At 61.5% G+C, this 16,749-nt stretch overlaps 1 protein-coding gene across 1 annotated transcript; it reads right to left on the bottom strand.

Annotated features, from left to right (window-relative positions):
- Positions 1–5,875: 5,875 nt before the first annotated feature.
- On the bottom strand, positions 5,876–16,492 carry ANO8 (anoctamin 8). The gene is made up of 17 exons (XM_055804771.1): positions 16,213–16,492; positions 13,396–13,506; positions 12,925–13,057; positions 12,711–12,849; positions 12,074–12,170; positions 11,472–11,588; positions 11,266–11,393; positions 10,864–11,025; positions 10,528–10,680; positions 10,314–10,440; positions 10,155–10,210; positions 9,998–10,072; positions 8,629–9,300; positions 8,344–8,535; positions 8,135–8,266; positions 7,701–7,811; positions 5,876–7,582 (listed from the first exon to the last, which is right to left on the bottom strand). The coding sequence occupies exons 1-17, from the start codon at positions 16,310–16,312 to the stop codon at positions 6,905–6,907; spliced, it is 3,183 nt and encodes a 1,060-aa protein (XP_055660746.1). The 5' UTR covers positions 16,313–16,492; the 3' UTR covers positions 5,876–6,904.
- Between the last annotated feature and the right edge of the window lie 257 nt (positions 16,493–16,749).

Below are 16,749 nucleotides of genomic sequence, written 5' to 3'. Positions count from 1 at the left end.
AGGTTTGGGGTTTTTAATGAAAACTTGAGATACTTGTCAGAGATCAGAACTTTGGGGTTTTTTTAGTTGAATAGCGCATCTTTTTGCAGAAGTCATAGTAGCAGTAATGTGTTTCTTGATGTCATGGGGTGATGAGTCTGTCCAGGAGCAGCCGCTGCCAGTGGGCTGTCCTGTATTAAAGAGCACTGGAGCTTGTGCCCAATGTGAGCAGTTAGATGTGTGCCGAGTAAGTTTACAATATTAAAAAGTTAGGCACTGCCTTTTTCTAACATAAAAATACACTAGTGACTGATGTGCAGGGAAACTGAAGTTTTGGTTAGGTTAATTCTTGGTATCATAGGATCACTTTTTTAGGGGAGAAGTAGTAACAAAAAAATATGTAAGAAAGGATAGGCTTTCACACCTTCTGCGACTCCGCGGCTGAGGGAGCAGGTAACTGCGTCTGAGCAGCAGATCTGTGTGTTTGGGTTGATGGATTGCTTCCCGGGTCAGGTTATTTGGTCACAGTCTGTTCAGTTGGGTCACGCTGGCATATTCAGCCTCCAAGGTGTTTCCTGTTTCTGTCATTGGGAGTTTTTCGCGTTGCCCTCAGTGACCCGCTGTGCGTTCGCTGTCGCCTGTGCTTTGAGTGTGTGTGGGGGACCTGCCGGCGTCGCTTCCCACGGGTAAACACCAGGAAGTGCAAAACGCAGCAGAATGTGTGGCTGGAAAGTTTGGGTTTGTCCAAGGCCGTGGAAGGCCGCTAGCAGAGCTTACAGAGTTTTTGCAAACACATGCAAAAGTTTTTGACAAGCCCTGAAATCACGTTGTGCCGCAAAGAGCAGCGAGCGGCTGCGACTCAGCCTGGACTGGGGCTGTTGTGGGTCTAAACTCTTTACCATGGGAGTATTTAAGGTGTGGGCAGAAGTTTTTAGAGGTATTTCACTACCAGGATGCATTTAGATGTGTTTCACTGTAAAAGGACAGGCTTTTAGAATAACCTAGGTACGTTAGATCTGATTGTTAAAGACAAAAAAAAAAAAAGAAAAAAAGACTAGTTTTCTTAGCCTTGGCAAGAGGTGAGGCACCAGCAGTGTTCTGGTTCAGGTGCTGGGATGCCCATCCCAGTGACTGTTGGGAACTGGTTGCTGAGTTGGGGTGTGATGAATCCAAAGGACACACTTCACCCGACCGCTGCTTTCGGTCACCCTGGTAAATGTGCCAAGCTGTTAGTGAGCTCCGCGTGCGCGCAGCCGTTTGGGTTGTACCCACCGCCCTGTGTGGGGAAGGCGGCGAAGTTGGCTTCGGAGTAGGATCGGCTGGAAAATGGGTTTCCTTCCCCCTCCAGTGCGTGCCTTATGCAGTGCGCTTGTCGGTGCTTTGACTGTTTCCTGTGAGGCAAATGCTGAACATGCTGGATGTTATTCTTAAACTTTTCACTCTGCTGGGTAGTTAGAACAGGTGTCGCTTCAAAGCTTTATTTTTCAGCGAGCTCCTCGACACTGGCCTTAAGGGCAAAGACTAAGCAGGAATCTTGGATTGTTTTTTCTAGCACTGCAGCTGTCAGCTATATTACCACTTACTGTTTCCTGGCTTGTCTGTATACCACTAGCTTCAGGGTTTGTTTTTAGGATTTTTTACAAAGACGTGCATATCTATAATAGGAAAACAAATTAGTTTTCGTGGATTAATGACATCAGCCTGGCAGCAGAGGAGTTGCGCAACACGCTGACCGTGACCAGAGGGGTTCTGGCTGATCTCTCAGTCTCAGGTGTTGGTTTGCATCTTTGTGGTGTGTAACAGAGTGGGAAATCCTTTTCTTTAAGGCAGAGAGGGTTGTGTTTACCTGAGAGCAGCTAAGGGTATTTTGGGGGGGACGGCGCCGAGGATGTCCTGGCCTCTGTGCCCAGAAGGGGATATTGCATCATGGCTCTCGCTAAGCACAGACTGACCTTCATGCCGTGCTGACTGCGCTTTCGGCTCTCTGCTGCTGGCTGGCAATGCCTGTGCCCTGACAGCGCAGAGTGCAGCCCTGGGCTCTCGTCTAACAGCCAATCTGAGGTGTTTGCCACTCGGAATCACCCACAAAGGCTGAGTCAGCAGCTGCCCAGGTGGGCTGGCTGTGCCAGCTGACAGCTGACTTACGGCTCTAATGGTTGTGTCCAGCCTGTGCTGAATGACAGTGGCTTGCAGAGCTCATCCTGAAATGCGCGTGCTGGCAGCCGAGTTATATTTTATATAAAAGACGTGTGTCAGCTTGAGAGTTTAATGTCAGGGAGGAAATAGGACTTCTAGAATCTCATCTTTTTTTTAACTGCTGAGGAAAAAACCATCTTCTAGATACTGAAAAGACTGAAACTGGCCTGCAGGGAAGAACATCCTTGTAATTGAAACAAGGGAATGAAATACCAGCTTTCAAATTCTTCTTGGAGATTCTGTTTTTAAAGGCAAGGCTTTCCTAGCGTGTCCCTGAATGTGAAGAACTAAGGCTCCCTACGTGTGTGATTTTTAGAATTGGGTTGTTCTTGGAATTCTAAAAAAAAAAAATAATCTTACTGGCTGTCTTAATGCTTTTTGGAGGCATCTGGGTGGCTTTAACCTTTACGGTAGAGTTCCAAGATTTGCTGATGTAAGCCTGAAAGTAAGTATTCAGCTGACGAGAGCGAAGGGCAGCACTGTTAAAACTCAACCCTATTTCAAACTGGGATATTTTTCGTATGGGAGGTGGCTGGCTGAATCACTCGGGTGGCACAGGGCGAGTGGGCACGCCTGTGGACCATGGTGGCAGATGAGGTTTTCCACAGTTTGTCACCTGCTCTCCCCAACCAGCTCCTCGGCAGCGTTCAGAGGCGAGACATGGCCCCGCTCCTCAGCTTGCCAGCCCCGCAGGGAAGCGAAGCTGCCTTACAGCCACCTTGTGCGCAATGAGGGTGGTAATTTGTGCTCTTTATGCTCTATCTCTGCTTTTAATTTCCTCGCCTTGATGACCGAAGCAAACTTTACTTGGCTAGTGACTAGCAGTAATGTTTCACTTTGCCTCATTGCTCCCAGCTCCATGAACATCCCCAGGATGATTCTTCCCTGTTCGCTCTTCAGTGAATTGCAGTGCTGCAGTCCCTGGGATGCTGCTGTTAAACACACCCAGTGCTTTTTTTTTTTTTTTTTTTTTTTTTGAGACACATGATATTGGAAGGTCTTAACAGGTCAAATACTCTCCCCTGCTTTGATAAGCAGCAGATGTGTGTGATTGAAAAGAGGTGAGGGGCTGAGGAGCGTCGAGGTAGCGGAGTGAGCTGGTGGAGAGCGGGTTTGTTCCTTACTGATGGCTCTCTGGGATGCAGGGTTATGGGATGACTAATCACTTACTGTAAGAAATAGCATGAGATCTGAATGGATGGTCAGAGCTGAGTCACTGCCTTGTCCGTGCTACAGTTGTGCTGATTTCCAAACGCATTCATTTCTTATTAATCAGCACACAGTGTGCCATTAATGAGCTTTATTGGGTATTTTTACTGAAAACCGCCCCATCCTTGTCCAGTTGCACATCGCTGCTGGGTGTCTGAGCGTGGCTTGGAGCCTTCTGTTGTCCGCAGCTGCTTTTAACTCCTCTGGTCCGTTCAGCACATGCAATCCCAGGCTGGCTTTTGCAATGCAGCGTCGAGCTTTTGAGTCTGTGTTATTTCCAACCTGTCTTTGCAACTTGAATTTTCCTCTTTTGCAAAAAAAAAAAATATTGTCTTGTGGGGCTGGGAGGAGGTGGTTTTTTTCTTGAAAGCTGCATGTTGGCAGAAGGGCTGCCCTCGTGGAGTGACTGTAAATACACTGTTAGTTGAATGTCATGGCCATTGGATTTTTTTGCATTTATTTTTAAACTATTCCATGTTTGATACTGTGTATAATAAATTTGCAGAATTTAGAGGACTATAACTTTCTTCATTCTTACTCTGCCTGACCGTGCACACGAGGTGGGGTTGACGGAGGGTGCTTTGTGTCGAACCCCGCCGGTGGGGCTTGTCCTTGTGTTGCTGTCTTGGAGCTTTGCCCTGCGTTAGGGATGCTGTCACCCTTCACAGTCCTCTCACGTCCCCTTCCACCTTCCCCCAGGGACAGGAGACCTGAGCCTTGTCCCCTGAGCAGATGCGCTGGGCAGGCTGCTGCAGGCAATTAATTTACCCCACGCCTCAGGCTTGTTGAAATATATTTTTATTGCATTTCTGCAGGTTTTACAAAAATATGACAAAATAAATTAAAAAGAAATAAATAACCCCCTTAATTTCTTTTAATTTCAAAAAAAATAAAACAGAACGGAAAAAAAACCCACAACCAAAAAACCAAGCAAACCAACTTAACTCTTCCCTCCTTCGTACAGTAACTGCCCAGAAGAGTGAGATACCAGACAGGCGGCTGTTTGTAGAAATACTTTGTATAGAGAAATGTTTAAAAATGCCCTGGACTTGCAGGGTCCTGGCAGCAGTGGGACCCTGCCCTCCCCTCCAGCAGTGGGGCAGGAATGGATGGTACCAGGACTGTTACTCTCAGGAGGGAAATGGGCCAAAAGAAACTCCCTTTAAGACCAGCGTGTGTTCAGGAATAGCGCATCAGAGCTGGCCCCGACCAGCCAAACCCAAGCAGAGAAATTAAATGAGATGGAGAAAGGGAGAGCGCTGCGTGCGTCGCCTGCAGTCCTGCCCCATCTCGGGGTGCGGGCAGGCTGGCGTGGGGCAATCTTTGGGCTCTGCAGAGCCCCAAGGACCAGGCAGCAGGGTGCCAAGCCGAGGCAGGGATGTTTGGGGTCACCTAGTACCCCCCAGACAGGCTGGGGTCTTTTCTCCTGCTATCGCACAACGCGCTGCTGCTCCCGCCCTGGGGCATGGCTGCGGTGGTGCTGGGCTCACTGGGTTTCTGGGGACCCATGTGCCCCAGTTTCCCAACGCTCCCTTTTCCCTGGCCTTGCCCCAGAAACCTCTCCCACATCCTTGGCTCCTTGCGCTCAGGAGAGGGCAGGGCTGGCATGGGAGGGTGAGGAGGGGACCAGGAGTGTCGTATGCCCCAGGGAGGGGGCTCTGCCTGACCTCCGGGGCTGTCTGTGGGGAGCCAGCCCTGGCCCTGGGGACAGCAAAGCACAGGGCTGTACCCAGCTAACGTGGGGATTTCGCCCCCACTGGGAGCCCACCCTGGTGGGGATGGGGATGGTGCCCTTGGCCCCAGAGAGCATCTCCCTGCCTGTGCTGGACCATCGGCGGCACTTGGGCTTCCATGCTGCAGCGCAGGTGAGCGGAGCAGCAGGTAAAGCCTTCACCGCCTCCTGCCCTTATTGCTGTATAAAATGGCTTGATTCAAAGACCCCAAAAAAATGACATGACGTGTAGAAAGAGATGGTGGGGGGCAGAAAAACAACCTGACGTTTCCTACAGCCCAGGCCTTGGGGAGAGAGGGGTGGCAGACCCTGTGTGACCGCCTAGGCCTGGACCAGGCACAGTGATGGGGTGGCCGCCCAGGCGTCCCCCCGGCTCCCGGCAGCCCCCTGCCACCCCCCCCACCCCCCCCGTTTGCTTTGGAAATGGTTGGTGGCTGGTGGGCAGTGAGCAGAGGTGGTGGTCAGGAGCAGGAGGGAGCTGGCAGGGCTGGATGTCCCCAGCCATGTCAGCTGTGGGCACCGCGTTGGGGTGCCACCACCCCGTCCTGCCCCCTAAAGCGAAGCAGCACCGAGCAGAGCCGCTGAAAAGCAAGGAGCAGCCTCCTCCCCACGCAGTCGGAGCAAGGACAGCGGCTGTTAAAGCACGACTAGACCCAGCGATGGCAAACCCTTTTTGCCCTGGCAGAAGCCAAGCTGCTCCCACCCCCCACCCCTCCCTTGTGGAGAGGTCACGTTCCCCCCCCCCCCCCCCCGCCCTGCTCCTTCTCCTGGGCTCCAGCATGACCTCCACGTGCGAGTGCCTTATTGCAAAATAATTCCACAAAATAAGAAAGTGGAGAGGGGAAGGGACCATCCCAGCTCGCGTTGCAGTCGCTGGGGCCGCTGCCCACACCTGGCCAGGCTCTGCTGACCGTGGCACTGGTGCCAGCTCTCGCCTCTGCTGCCTCAAGCCGTCGGATGAAGAAGGGGAGAGAGTCGCTCGCGTTGGGTTTTGTTTTGGTTTTAGTGCAAGAAATGCTGCCCATGCATGGGAATCCAGGTGGCTGGCGCTCGCTGCTCACCCCCCTCCCTCCCGGCCATCCGGGCTTCGGGCAGGAAAACGTCCCGGTGCTGGGAAGGAATCCACGCGGAGGCTGCCAGGAGCAGGACAGAGCAGGGCAAGGCGCCAGTGCTGGCGGGACACCGGGCGGTGGCTGCGCGGCGGGGACTGTAGGCACGGGTGAGTGGAGCTCCTCTCGCCGCCGCTCCCACGAGCACTGTGGTTGCATCGCTCCGCGATGGGAGACGTGGTGCTGAGTCTGGCGGGCTGGTCCTGGGGGATATGGCAGCACCACGCTCCCCTGTGTCTCCTTGGGCCGGACCATGGCATCTCCCTTTGCTGACTCCTTGGGGTGATGCTGGTGGCCGGGACCCCAGGCTCATGGCACAGAACCAGACCGGGGCATCTCCCACCGGTGAGCATGGGAAGAGCCGCAGGAGGGAAACCTCTTGGGATGCTCCATCCAAAGCTGCGGCCAGACCCTGCTGCTGCTCGCACCGATGGCGCTTCGCTCAGGTCCTTGGTGCAGGATGCGGCCGGACCCCCGCTGGGGCTGGGGTGGCAGCAGATCCCAGCAGAGGGGCTGGAGGGATGCAAGGGGACGCGGCAGAGGGGGATGGTGCAGAGCGAGGGGCCAGCACTGGCACCAGCCCTGCGTTCCCTGCAGCAGGGGACAGCGAGGGGCGGCGAGGGGGGGACGATGTCCACGGCTGCCTGGAGGGGGGCACGGGCAGCCCCGGGAGGTCCGGTTAGAGTTTATAGCTCCCGCTCTCGTCCTCTGCCCGGCTATCTGGCTCCTCTCGGCTCCCCTCTTCCGGCACCCCGTTGAGATGGGACTTGCTGGGGACCAGCCGCTCACCCGTGTCTGCCGAGGGGCCGGGCCGGGGCTGGGGGGAGGCAGTGGCCACAGCACCGTTGCCCCCAGCCCCTTCGGACTTGCCGAAGTTGAAGAGCTTGCTGGGATTGAATGGCTTGGTGGGCGACTGGACCTTCTCGGTCCCTGCGTCCCGCTTAGTCTCAGGGGATTTCAGGAACTTGAAGCTGAGGAAGCCGGGGAGTTTGTTCTCGCTGCCAGTGGGTGACTGGGGGGACCTGGCAGTGGCTGTGCTGCTGGCCCCGGCCCCCCCGGAGAGGAACTTGCCCTGCAAAGGGATGATCTGCTTCAGCTTCATCACGTTGTTGGTGGCCAGGAGGGAGCTGGGTCGCTTGGGCTTGTCGGAGCCATGCGAGCTGCCCCCGGAGCCCTTCCCCTTGCTCTGGCTCTTCTCGTGGGCCGGGTCCTGCCCGGCAGCCTCGGGCTTGGCATCGTCGCGGCTGGACTCGCGTTCCTTGCGAGCCTGGTACTCAGCGTGCCGCTGCCGCTCCTCCTCCTCCCGCTTGCGCCGCTGCTGCTGCTGGAAGTGGTGCTGCGCCTGCCGCTCGTGCTTCTGTCAACGGGGAGCCTGTCAGCCCCAGGGACACCTTGGGGAGCCCACCGGCCCCGGGGACAGGGGGTCCCAACTGTGTGCTCGGCCCCAAGGAAGGTCCCATCCTGGCATCGCCTACCTTGAAGGCCTCGCGGCGCTGGTACTCCAGCTTGGCCATCTCCTCAGCTACCCAGGCAGGGATGTCGGGGATGGCCACTTGGATGATGTACTTCAGGAACAAGGCGAAATGCTGGAGGGGGCACATGGGTCCGGCTGAGCATCCCCACCCCGGCCACCACCCGTCCCAAAATGCACCCCACCAGGGATAGGGGACCAGAGAGACCCTGCAATAACAGCCTGGGGGACCCTGGCCCGTCGCATTGCTCGGCAGCACCCACCGCCTGCAGGGAGCTGCCTGGGGTTACAGCAGAGGGTTTAGGGCTGAGACCCCCATCCCTGGAAGGGAGGGTCTGCGGGAATCCTCGGCTGGCTGAGCCAAGATGACACCTTGTCACGCGCAGGGAGACCCTAGTGGAACAGCCAGCCACGGAGTGGGCGGCAGGTGCACCGTACCTCCAGCACCACCACGGAGATGATGGCTCCCTCGGGGCTGAGCCAGGGGAAGAGGCGCTGGAGCTGCCCGCACTGGGCGATCAGGTAGCAGTTGACTACAATAGCCAGGACGCCCATGGCCTCCATCACCTTCTGCAAGAGTCATGGTGCCAGGGATGAGACCCTGGCCAGCTGGGCCCCCCCGGGGCCCCCCGCCACCCCCAGCCCACCTGCCACTGCCCGATGCTCTCGACGCGCTGGCCGAAGGGCCGCTGGAGCCCCGTGCACAGCTTGAAGGCGTCGCTCCGGATCTCAATGATGTTGTTCACTAGGGCGCACATGGCAGCCAGGGGGAAGGCAGAGGAGAAGAGCACCACGTAGCCAAACTGGATGAACATCTCCTGGTAGTCCTGGAAGGTGTCCTGGCAAGGAGGAGGTGGAGGAAGAGCGGACTGCAATGGGGCTGTGGGGGTACACTGCACCCCACTGTCCCTGTGCCCTCCTGGACCACTCACCTCGTACTTCTTCATGCAGCTCTCCACCTCTGCCTGTGTCAGCTGCGTGGAGTAGTCTTCCTCTGGTGGGTCGATCCACGACGCCCGGTTGCGCTTCCGCCCTTCCTCCTCTCCCTCCTCCTCCTCCCGACTCTCAGCCCCCCGCCTCCTCCGGCCAGCCCGTGGGACCACTGCCGGCTCTGCCGCCTTGACCGGGCTGCCAGGGGGACCTTCGGCCTCATCCTCATCCTCACAGAGCTCGAAGACAGACGCAGGGTCCATGCCCTTCTCCACCATGGTGGGGCTGCCCTCCTCCAGGAAGCTCTCATCCTCGGGGCCGCCGGGCTCCCCACCGCGCCGCTCTGCCTTCTCGATGAAGCTCACCTTCTTCAGCTTCAACCCGCAATCCAGGGCGCTCTCCTCCTCCGAGTCCGACTCACGCCGCTCTTCCTCCTCCTCCTCTTCCTCCGGCACCCCACAGCCCCCGTTCAGACACTTCTTCTCCCCCCGAGACCCCTCAGGGGGGGCTGGGGGGCGGCAGCGGGGGGTGAGCAGGCAGAGGACAGTGTGGGCGAGCTGGCGGAGGCTGCGGAGGCTGAGGTCCCCCCGGCGCAGCCGGCGGTACAGGTGGGGCTGTGACACCTCCCTGACGTTCTGCAGGAACTGGCGGGTGATGAGCAGTGTGGCCAGCATCTGCACGGGGACATGGGGCACACGCTGTCACCTGGGGAGGGAGGACAGCACCCAGGGCGGGGTGCATGTGTCCCTGCACCCCCATCGCCTGCCCCTGCGGGGTCCCTGCTCCTCCCCGAGGCCATGCTGGCGGAGTGGGACACCCAAGCCCTGTCCCCCCCCTCCTGTGACCCCCCGCCCTGTCGGTGACAATGGATGGGATGGGACCTCAGCGGTGCTGGGGTCATGCGTGCCACTGCCAGCCAGAGCAGAGCTGGGGACACCTGTGTCCCTCCCGGGGGCAGTGGGGGTCCCGAGGTGGGGGGTCCCTCCCTGCTCCTACTTTGGATACTCCCAGTCTCCAGCAAAAGCCCAGGAGGCCCTTAAAGAAGATGAGAGAGAGGTGGAGGTGGAGGAGGATGAAGGGAAGGAGAGCCTCTCTGAGCTGACGCACGAGGCTTTGGGAGAGAGAGAAGATGAGCAGGAGCTGTGGAAGGGACAGAAGAACAGACAGACAGAGAGAGACCGTGAGCAGGAGCAGGAGCTGGGGACCTGGCGCAGCCTCCGGCCAGGAGCACAGGGACATGTGGGGACACCGGCCCCCCGGGAGGGCGCGGGGGTGGTGGTGGCAGGGGTGGCTCGAGGACATCCGTCTGTCCGTCCAGGTGACGCCAGGGGGGCTCAGGCTGGCCCCGCCGCCCCTGGGCATGGCCCTTACCTCCTTCAGCCGCTCCATGTCTTTGAGGTAGAAACCGATGTAGAAAAGACTCAGGTATGAATTTACAAACTGAAACTGGGGGGGAGGGGGGGGTGAGCACAGGGCAGCTGCCGGGACCCCCCCCCGGTCCCTCTGCCCCTCCCCCAGTCCCCCTCACCAGGACGATTTTGATGATGAGGTGTTTCTCGTAGGCACTCTGCAGGCGGTAGTTCTCTGCAAAGCAGAGGAAGGGGTGTCAGCGTGGGGCTCAGGGAGGGGTCCCAGCACCCAGCACCCAACCCTGCCAGAAGCACCCCCGGGTGCTGCCCCCACGCACCCATGTCGTTCAGCCAGTATGCAATCTTCTTGTAAACCTCGTCGCAGGCAGTGACGATGACAGCCAGGATGATTTTGGGGAGGAAACGGATGATCCGGGGCAGCTCCTGGATGCTCAGCACAAACTCCTGCAGGGGTGAGGAGGGGGGCAGGGGCAGGGGCAGGGTCAGCACAGAGGGGGCTGGCAGCCCAGAGTGGGCAGGATGAGGACCCACCTGGAGCTGGAAGCAGCCCAGCATGAGGAGGAAGACGAAGGAGAGGCAGGTGAGGCAGACGGGGAGGCTGACTAGGCACTGGAAGAGCAGGCGCTTCCATGGTGGGTAGTAAAACTCCTCTGCGCTGGTCACGGGGCTGATTCTCTTAATGCCCTAATGGGGGGGGTACAGCAGTGTGTGACCCTCCTTGCGGTGAGGAGCCCCTCTGTGACCCCAGTTCTGGTGGGACCCAGCACAGACCCCCTTGGATGGCTTGTCAGGGTCAGCAGGGCTCAGCCAGACCCCAGCCCCAAGGACACCCCCGAGGCATGGGAACTGCACCTCCCCAGGGCTCACCCTGAACTGGGGCCGGGGCTCCTCGATGGACTCGGCTGGGGTGTCCAGTGTCCCCCACTTGTAGGCGAACTCGGCCCCACGGCGCTTCCACTCCTCGAGGAAGAGGGTGGCCCAGATGACGTTGAAGATGGCAAAGACCACACAGCAGATGTCCTGGCTGGTCTGTGGGATGGGTGGCACCAACTGCACCAGGGTCGGTCCCCTCCTGTCCCCAACACCCCCCCAAAGCCCTCGGAAGCCACATGGTGCTGCCCCAGCCCCACCACTGTGGGCTCAGGAGCCTCCCAGCTCAGCAGCCATTGCAGCATTAAAGCATCATAGGGAAAGCCCAGAGCAAGGAGGGATGGAAACCCCTCCACAACCCCCACACAGGGATGTACCCCGTTTCCTGACCCTCCTCACCTGGTCACTCTCAGTGAAGGTGTAGAGGATGGAGCCAAAGACAGCGGGGTACACCATGGCCGAGGTGTAAAAGCCCAGCCAGGCGAAGTACATGGCGATTTTCACCCCGAAGTAGTCACAGATCTCATCTGGAGGGGCCAAGCAGGGTGTGAGCAGGGCTGGGACCTCCAGACCTCCCCCCCCATGCCACCCCCTCGATACCTTACCGAGTGGCTGAGCCTCGCAGACTGCCTGCACCCAGGACTTCATGAGCCGCTTGAGGATCCTCTGCTCGTGCAGCGGGAAGACCTGCTGGATGACGCCGCGGGCTGCCAGCTCTGGGACTGCACCGCAGGACACGGGCTGAGGGATGGGCTGGGGGGACACCAGCAGCCCGCCCCAGCCCCCCACGTGTGTCCCCGGATGACCCTGACGCAGACGGCTTTGGGCAAGCACAACAGGGGGGATGGTTTTGGGGTGACCGTGGCACACCGGGCCTCTGTGCCCAGCCACAGCACAGCCACTGCCCACCCACCACCCTTGTCCAGCGCACAGCCCCGGGGATGGGGACACGTGGTGACAGGGGACCTTTGCTGGGCTTGTGTCCTCTGGGGCTACCATGGCACAGCTCGGGCAGGGGGCGAGAGGCAGTGGGGTGGCAGTGCCGTGCCGTGCTGCAGTGTGCCGTGCTGTCCCATGGTGTGCTGTGCCGTGGTGTGCCATGCCGTGGTGTGCTGTGTGATGCCACGGTGTGCTGTGCCGTGCCGCGGTGTGCCATGCTGTGCCGCAGTGTGCTGTCCCGCGGTGTGCCGTGCCGTGCCATACTCACTGATGGGCTGCCCCTCGAGGAAGTGGATGTTGTGCAGCGACTCGCCCTGCTTGGCACGCAGGTTCTCCAGCCAGTACCTGATGATGTTTTGCCGTTCCTGCAGCACCGCAGTGGGGTTGAGCCCCGGGCAATGGTCCCACTGCCCAGCTCCCGACCCCTCTCCTGCCACACCCGCAGCCCCAGCCCCTGTCCCCTCCCCACACCCGCCTTGTACGCGGCGTGGGGCATGGCTGGATCAGTCTGCAGTGGGGCTGGGGCTCCCTGATCCCCTTCTTCACCTGGGGAGGGGGACAGGACCTGTCTTTTCTGCCCCATGTCCCTGTATCCCTACATCCCTGCATCCCTACATCCCTGCATCCCTACATCCCTGCACCTGCACATCCCTGCCCCATGTCCCTGCATCCCTGCCCTGTATGCCTACATCCCGACATCCCTGCATCCCCGCATTCCCACACCTGCACATCCCTGCATCCCCACATCCCTGTATGCCCACATCCCTGCCCCATGTCCTCACATCTCTGCCCTGCATCCCCACATCCCTGCATCTGCACATCCCTGCATCCCCGCATCCCTGCATCCCCGCATCCCCACATCCCTGCATCCCCGCATCCCTGCCTCACGTCCCTCTGCATCCCACCTGAGAGGTGAAGAAGTAAAGCTCATTCTCGATGTTCTCATAGATGTAATCCTCCTCGCAGGAGAAGCTCCGCATGCCTCCGCCAAACTCAGCTTTCACTGGCTTTCGCAGCCCTATCTCGTCAGCCCCACGCAGCAAACTGCAGGGAGATGGGACGCAGCTGGGGACATGGCGGGTGACACAGTGGGGACTGAGGATGTGGCTGGGACCCTACCTCTCGTAGGTGGCGGTGACAAAGAAGGCGTAGACATGGGTGTGCTTGTGGTGCCGGACCTGGACGATGAGCTCGGGGATGCCGAGGCGGATGTGGTTCAGGAGCCAGAGCAGCGTGTGATCGTCAGTGGTGTCTGGACGGTGATGGTCAGCATGGTCCACGTCCCCCAGCGCAGCCCATCCTGGTGCTCACACGTTCCCATGTCCCCTGTCCCTCCCCACGTCCCCCATCCCTCATCCCTCCCCACATCCCCTATACCTCCCCGAATCCCCCATTCCTCCCTACATCCCCCATTCCTTCCCTTCCTATGTCCCCCACCCGTTTTCACATCCCCCATCCCTCCCCATGTCCCCAATCCCTCCCCATGTCCCAAATCCCTCCCCACATCCTCCATCCCCACTGCAGCTCTGTGCCACCATCCGGCCGCTCCACACCGGCACCATCAGCCCCTGCCCCCGGGCATCTCCCTACCCGGGAAGGTCATGAGCACGTCGCAGTTCTCTGTGGGTACCGTCTTCATCCAGGCCTTGTGGGACATGATGTAGCGCCCGGCTTGGAGCAGCCGCTTCCCGAAGAGCTTATCTGCCAGAGGGAGGCAGGGGGTGAGCAGCCACGGGACCGCGTGGGGCAGCCCCCACCCACAGCCCTGGGAACCAGACCCCCAAGCACCGACTCAGCTGTCAGCGCATGGGATGGGTGCGGGTACATGTCCCCAGCGGTGGCCACTGCCAGGTCACGGCCCCATTCCCTCGTGGTGAGGGTGACGCTGGCCCTGGCTCAGGTTTCTCCTCCAGCAGCTCAGGGTGCCCAAAAAGGCCCCGACAGCTGCCGGGGAGGAGCTGGCGATGTGTCCTGGCACCCCTGAGGTGCCAGCTGCCGCGGGGAGCCCCGGGGTGCCCCCCTGCAACCCCCCAGCTGCTCACCTCTGCCCGAAGCCCCTCGGCAGGGCCAGGATCTTGCAGGGCTGCGGCTACGGGAGATGGGAAACCGCAGGAAAAATGGGGAGAGTGAAAAAGCAGCCGGTCTCCATGGAAACCCAGGGAGGCCCCGCGCCGCTGTGATGAGAGGTGGGATGGGGACAGTCCCCAGGGTCCTCTTGTCGCCCCCCGGCAGGGGCCAGTGCAGGGACATGGCCCCTGTCTGCTGCGAGGTGCCCACACCGTGGGGACAGGCTGTCCCCATGCCCAGCGTCCCCATCGCACCTCCTGGGGCTGACAGGGACCAGGTGCATCCCAAAACGCTGCCTGGAGCTGGCAGGGACGACAGGATGAGGCTCCTCGGTGGTGCTGGAGTGGGTGCCTGCCACAGCACCTCGTGTCGTCCAGCCCCACGCTGGCAGTGTGCCCAGCTACCTCCCTGCCTCAGTTTCCCCTCCCGAGCCAGGGTGGCAGAGCCAGGACTGTCTGGGCTGACCGATGCCGGGGGGGGGGGGGATGTCATGATGCCCGGGGATGTCATGGCCTCTCCAGCTGCCCCAGGGCTGGGAAGGTCCCTGGGTTCCGGAAACTCCGCTCACCCCAGGACCGGCTGGCCCCGAAAAACAGGAAATGCCAAACCTGCTCCGGTAGCTCATCCCAGGGAATGCACCCCAGGTCTAGTCCCCCCAGACCCCCCTGGGCTGGGGGCAGCACAGCAGGGTCCCACCACCTGGGCTGAGACCCAACAAACTCATCGCCTGAGCCGCTGCCAGGAAAGGGCCACGGCGCCCAGCTCTGAAAGGCCACCCTGTCCTGGCACCGTGGGCGAAGGCCAGGGACAGCGCCAGGCTGCCAGCCAGCCACCCCCAGAGCGGGCCCGATCCTGCACCCCACGACACAGCTTGCACCGCAGGCCCAGGCTGCCAGGGTGCTGGGGCAGGGGCACGGTGCTGGTGGCGGTGGCTCGGCCGCGCTTGCTGGGCAGCTCGCCGATGCCGGCAGGGTGATCTCACCCATCCTGAATTATTTACACCACGCCGGGAGTGGTGTAACCCGGCCGGCAGCGCAGGTGGCACAGTGGGGGCACCGTTGGGGCTCGGCCGGGCAGCGGCGGAGGCAGCCAGCAGCACCCGCACACGCGTGTGCACCCGCGTGCAAAGCACAATGATGCCAGGGTGGGTGTCCACCCTAAGGCGCCCACCCCAAGGCCTCGGCTCTGGGTGCTGGAGGGTCCTTCCCTGCCCAAGGTCATGGGAAAAGAGGTGGCCAAGCTGCAGGGGGGTCCCCAGTGCTGCTCTGCCCCCCCGCCCTGGCTGGGCATGGGGGGGGCAAACCCTGCCTTTGCCCCGCTGCAGCCGCGGGGTCCTCCTGGCCCCACTGCCAGCGAGAGCGGCCCCCAGCCCCCTCAGCCCCCGGTGCCAGCACCAAACTGGCACGAGGGGTCCACCGGCAGGGCGCGGGGATGGAGCCCCGCAGAATCCCAGCCCACCCCCAGACCTGTGCCCCCCATCATGCCCCATGGCCTCCCGCTCCCCCCGTCACGCCGGGGCCGTGCCGCTCACCTTGGCTCACCAGGATAAGGTCACGGGAGCTGCAGCGTGTGGGGACGGGCACGGCACTGCCCCGCTGTCGAGCGGAGCCCGCGGAGGGAGGCATCTGGGGGGGGCGGCGATGCCGCCTGCCACGGGCGGCCGTGTCCCGGGGGGGCACAAAGTGGGTCACCCACCCGCGGGCGGGAGTCCCGCTCGGTGGCACGCGGGCAGTGGGCCCTGCCAGCACCGCCTGGCCCGGTGGATCCCAGCCCGGCCGTGGGGATGTCACCTGCCCCCCGGGGCCACATGGAGGGGGGGGAGACCCCAACCCCCAGCCTGGGGACCCCGACTCAAACCCCCTGTACTGCACCTGCTGCCAATCTCTGTCCTGGGGGACACAGAGCTGGTCGGAGGTGGGCATGGGCCTGTCTCAGGGGGGCAAATGGACCTTCCCGGGGGAGCTACACGGTCCCGAGGTGACACGGGGGGTGCATGGACCCGGTGCTGGGGGGGGCACTGGTTCGACTCTGGGGAAACAGACCTGTGCGTGGACCCCATTCTGGGGGGTCACGGACCAGTGGTGGGGTGGGGAGGGACACGCACATCCCTGGTCCCCGGAGAACCACAGCACCCCCCAGTCCCCCTCCAGGGATGGAACGCCGGGGGGGGGCACGGAGCTGTCCCGGAGGGAGCACGGAGGGTGCTCAGAGCCCCCTCCCTCCCCATCCCCGGGGAGCCGCATCCCGGACGGGCCCCGCCGACATCCGCATCGAGCCGCAGGGAGCTGCCCCCCCGGCCCGCAGCCGCCCCCCCCGCCTCGCCGCCCGGTGCCACCTTACCCAGGACGCCGGCGGGGGCCGCCGGTTCCGTGCGCTCCTCCCCGGCCGCGGCCCGCCGGGGCCGGTCGCCGTCCTGCGCTGCCAGCGGCGGCTCGGGCATGGCGCGGGGCTCGGCGGCGGCTGGGCGGCGGGGGCCGGTGCATGGGGCCGCTGCCGCCGCTGCCGCCCGAGCCGCCGCCGCCGCCGCCGGGCGGGAGGAGGGACAAAGGCGGCGGAGCGGGGCGCCGCGCTCCCGGCCCCTTTAATTGTCTGGCGGGGCCGCCGCCGCCCAGCGCCCGCCGCACCGGCCACGCGTGTCCGGCCGCGCCCCGTGGGGTGGTCCTGGGGGAGCGGGGCGGGGGCTCAGCCCCCCGCGGGGGGGCGCGGAGTGTATTCCCCCCGCTGCGTGACCCCCGCAACACCCCAGCTGCGTATCCCCAGCATCCCCCTCCCCGGCTGCGTGTCCCAGCAGTCACCCCCGCTGCGTGTCCCCCACAGCACCTGTCCCCAGCAAAACCCCAGCTGCGTGTCCCCAGTATCCCCCCCGCGACTGCGTGT

Source organism: Falco peregrinus, chromosome 5 (genome assembly GCF_023634155.1).
Source record: "Falco peregrinus isolate bFalPer1 chromosome 5, bFalPer1.pri, whole genome shotgun sequence".
In the NCBI taxonomy this organism is placed as follows: Eukaryota; Metazoa; Chordata; class Aves; order Falconiformes; family Falconidae; genus Falco; species Falco peregrinus.
The sequence above is the reverse complement of the archived record's forward strand: the minus strand, read 5'-3'. Positions and strand labels throughout refer to the sequence as shown.

Bases quoted from the DNA above. Each gene is read 5' to 3' on its own strand.
- ANO8 (XM_055804771.1), bottom strand. From the start codon at position 16,312: ATGCCCGAGCCGCCGCTGGCAGCGCAGGACGGCGACCGGCCCCGGCGG. The intron at 10,681-10,863 runs GTGAGCCCTGGG...CCCCCCCATTAG, and splicing joins AGCCCCGGCCCCAGTTCAGG to GGCATTAAGAGAATCAGCCC. The intron at 10,441-10,527 runs GTGGGTCCTCAT...TCACCCCTGCAG, and splicing joins TGGGCTGCTTCCAGCTCCAG to GAGTTTGTGCTGAGCATCCA.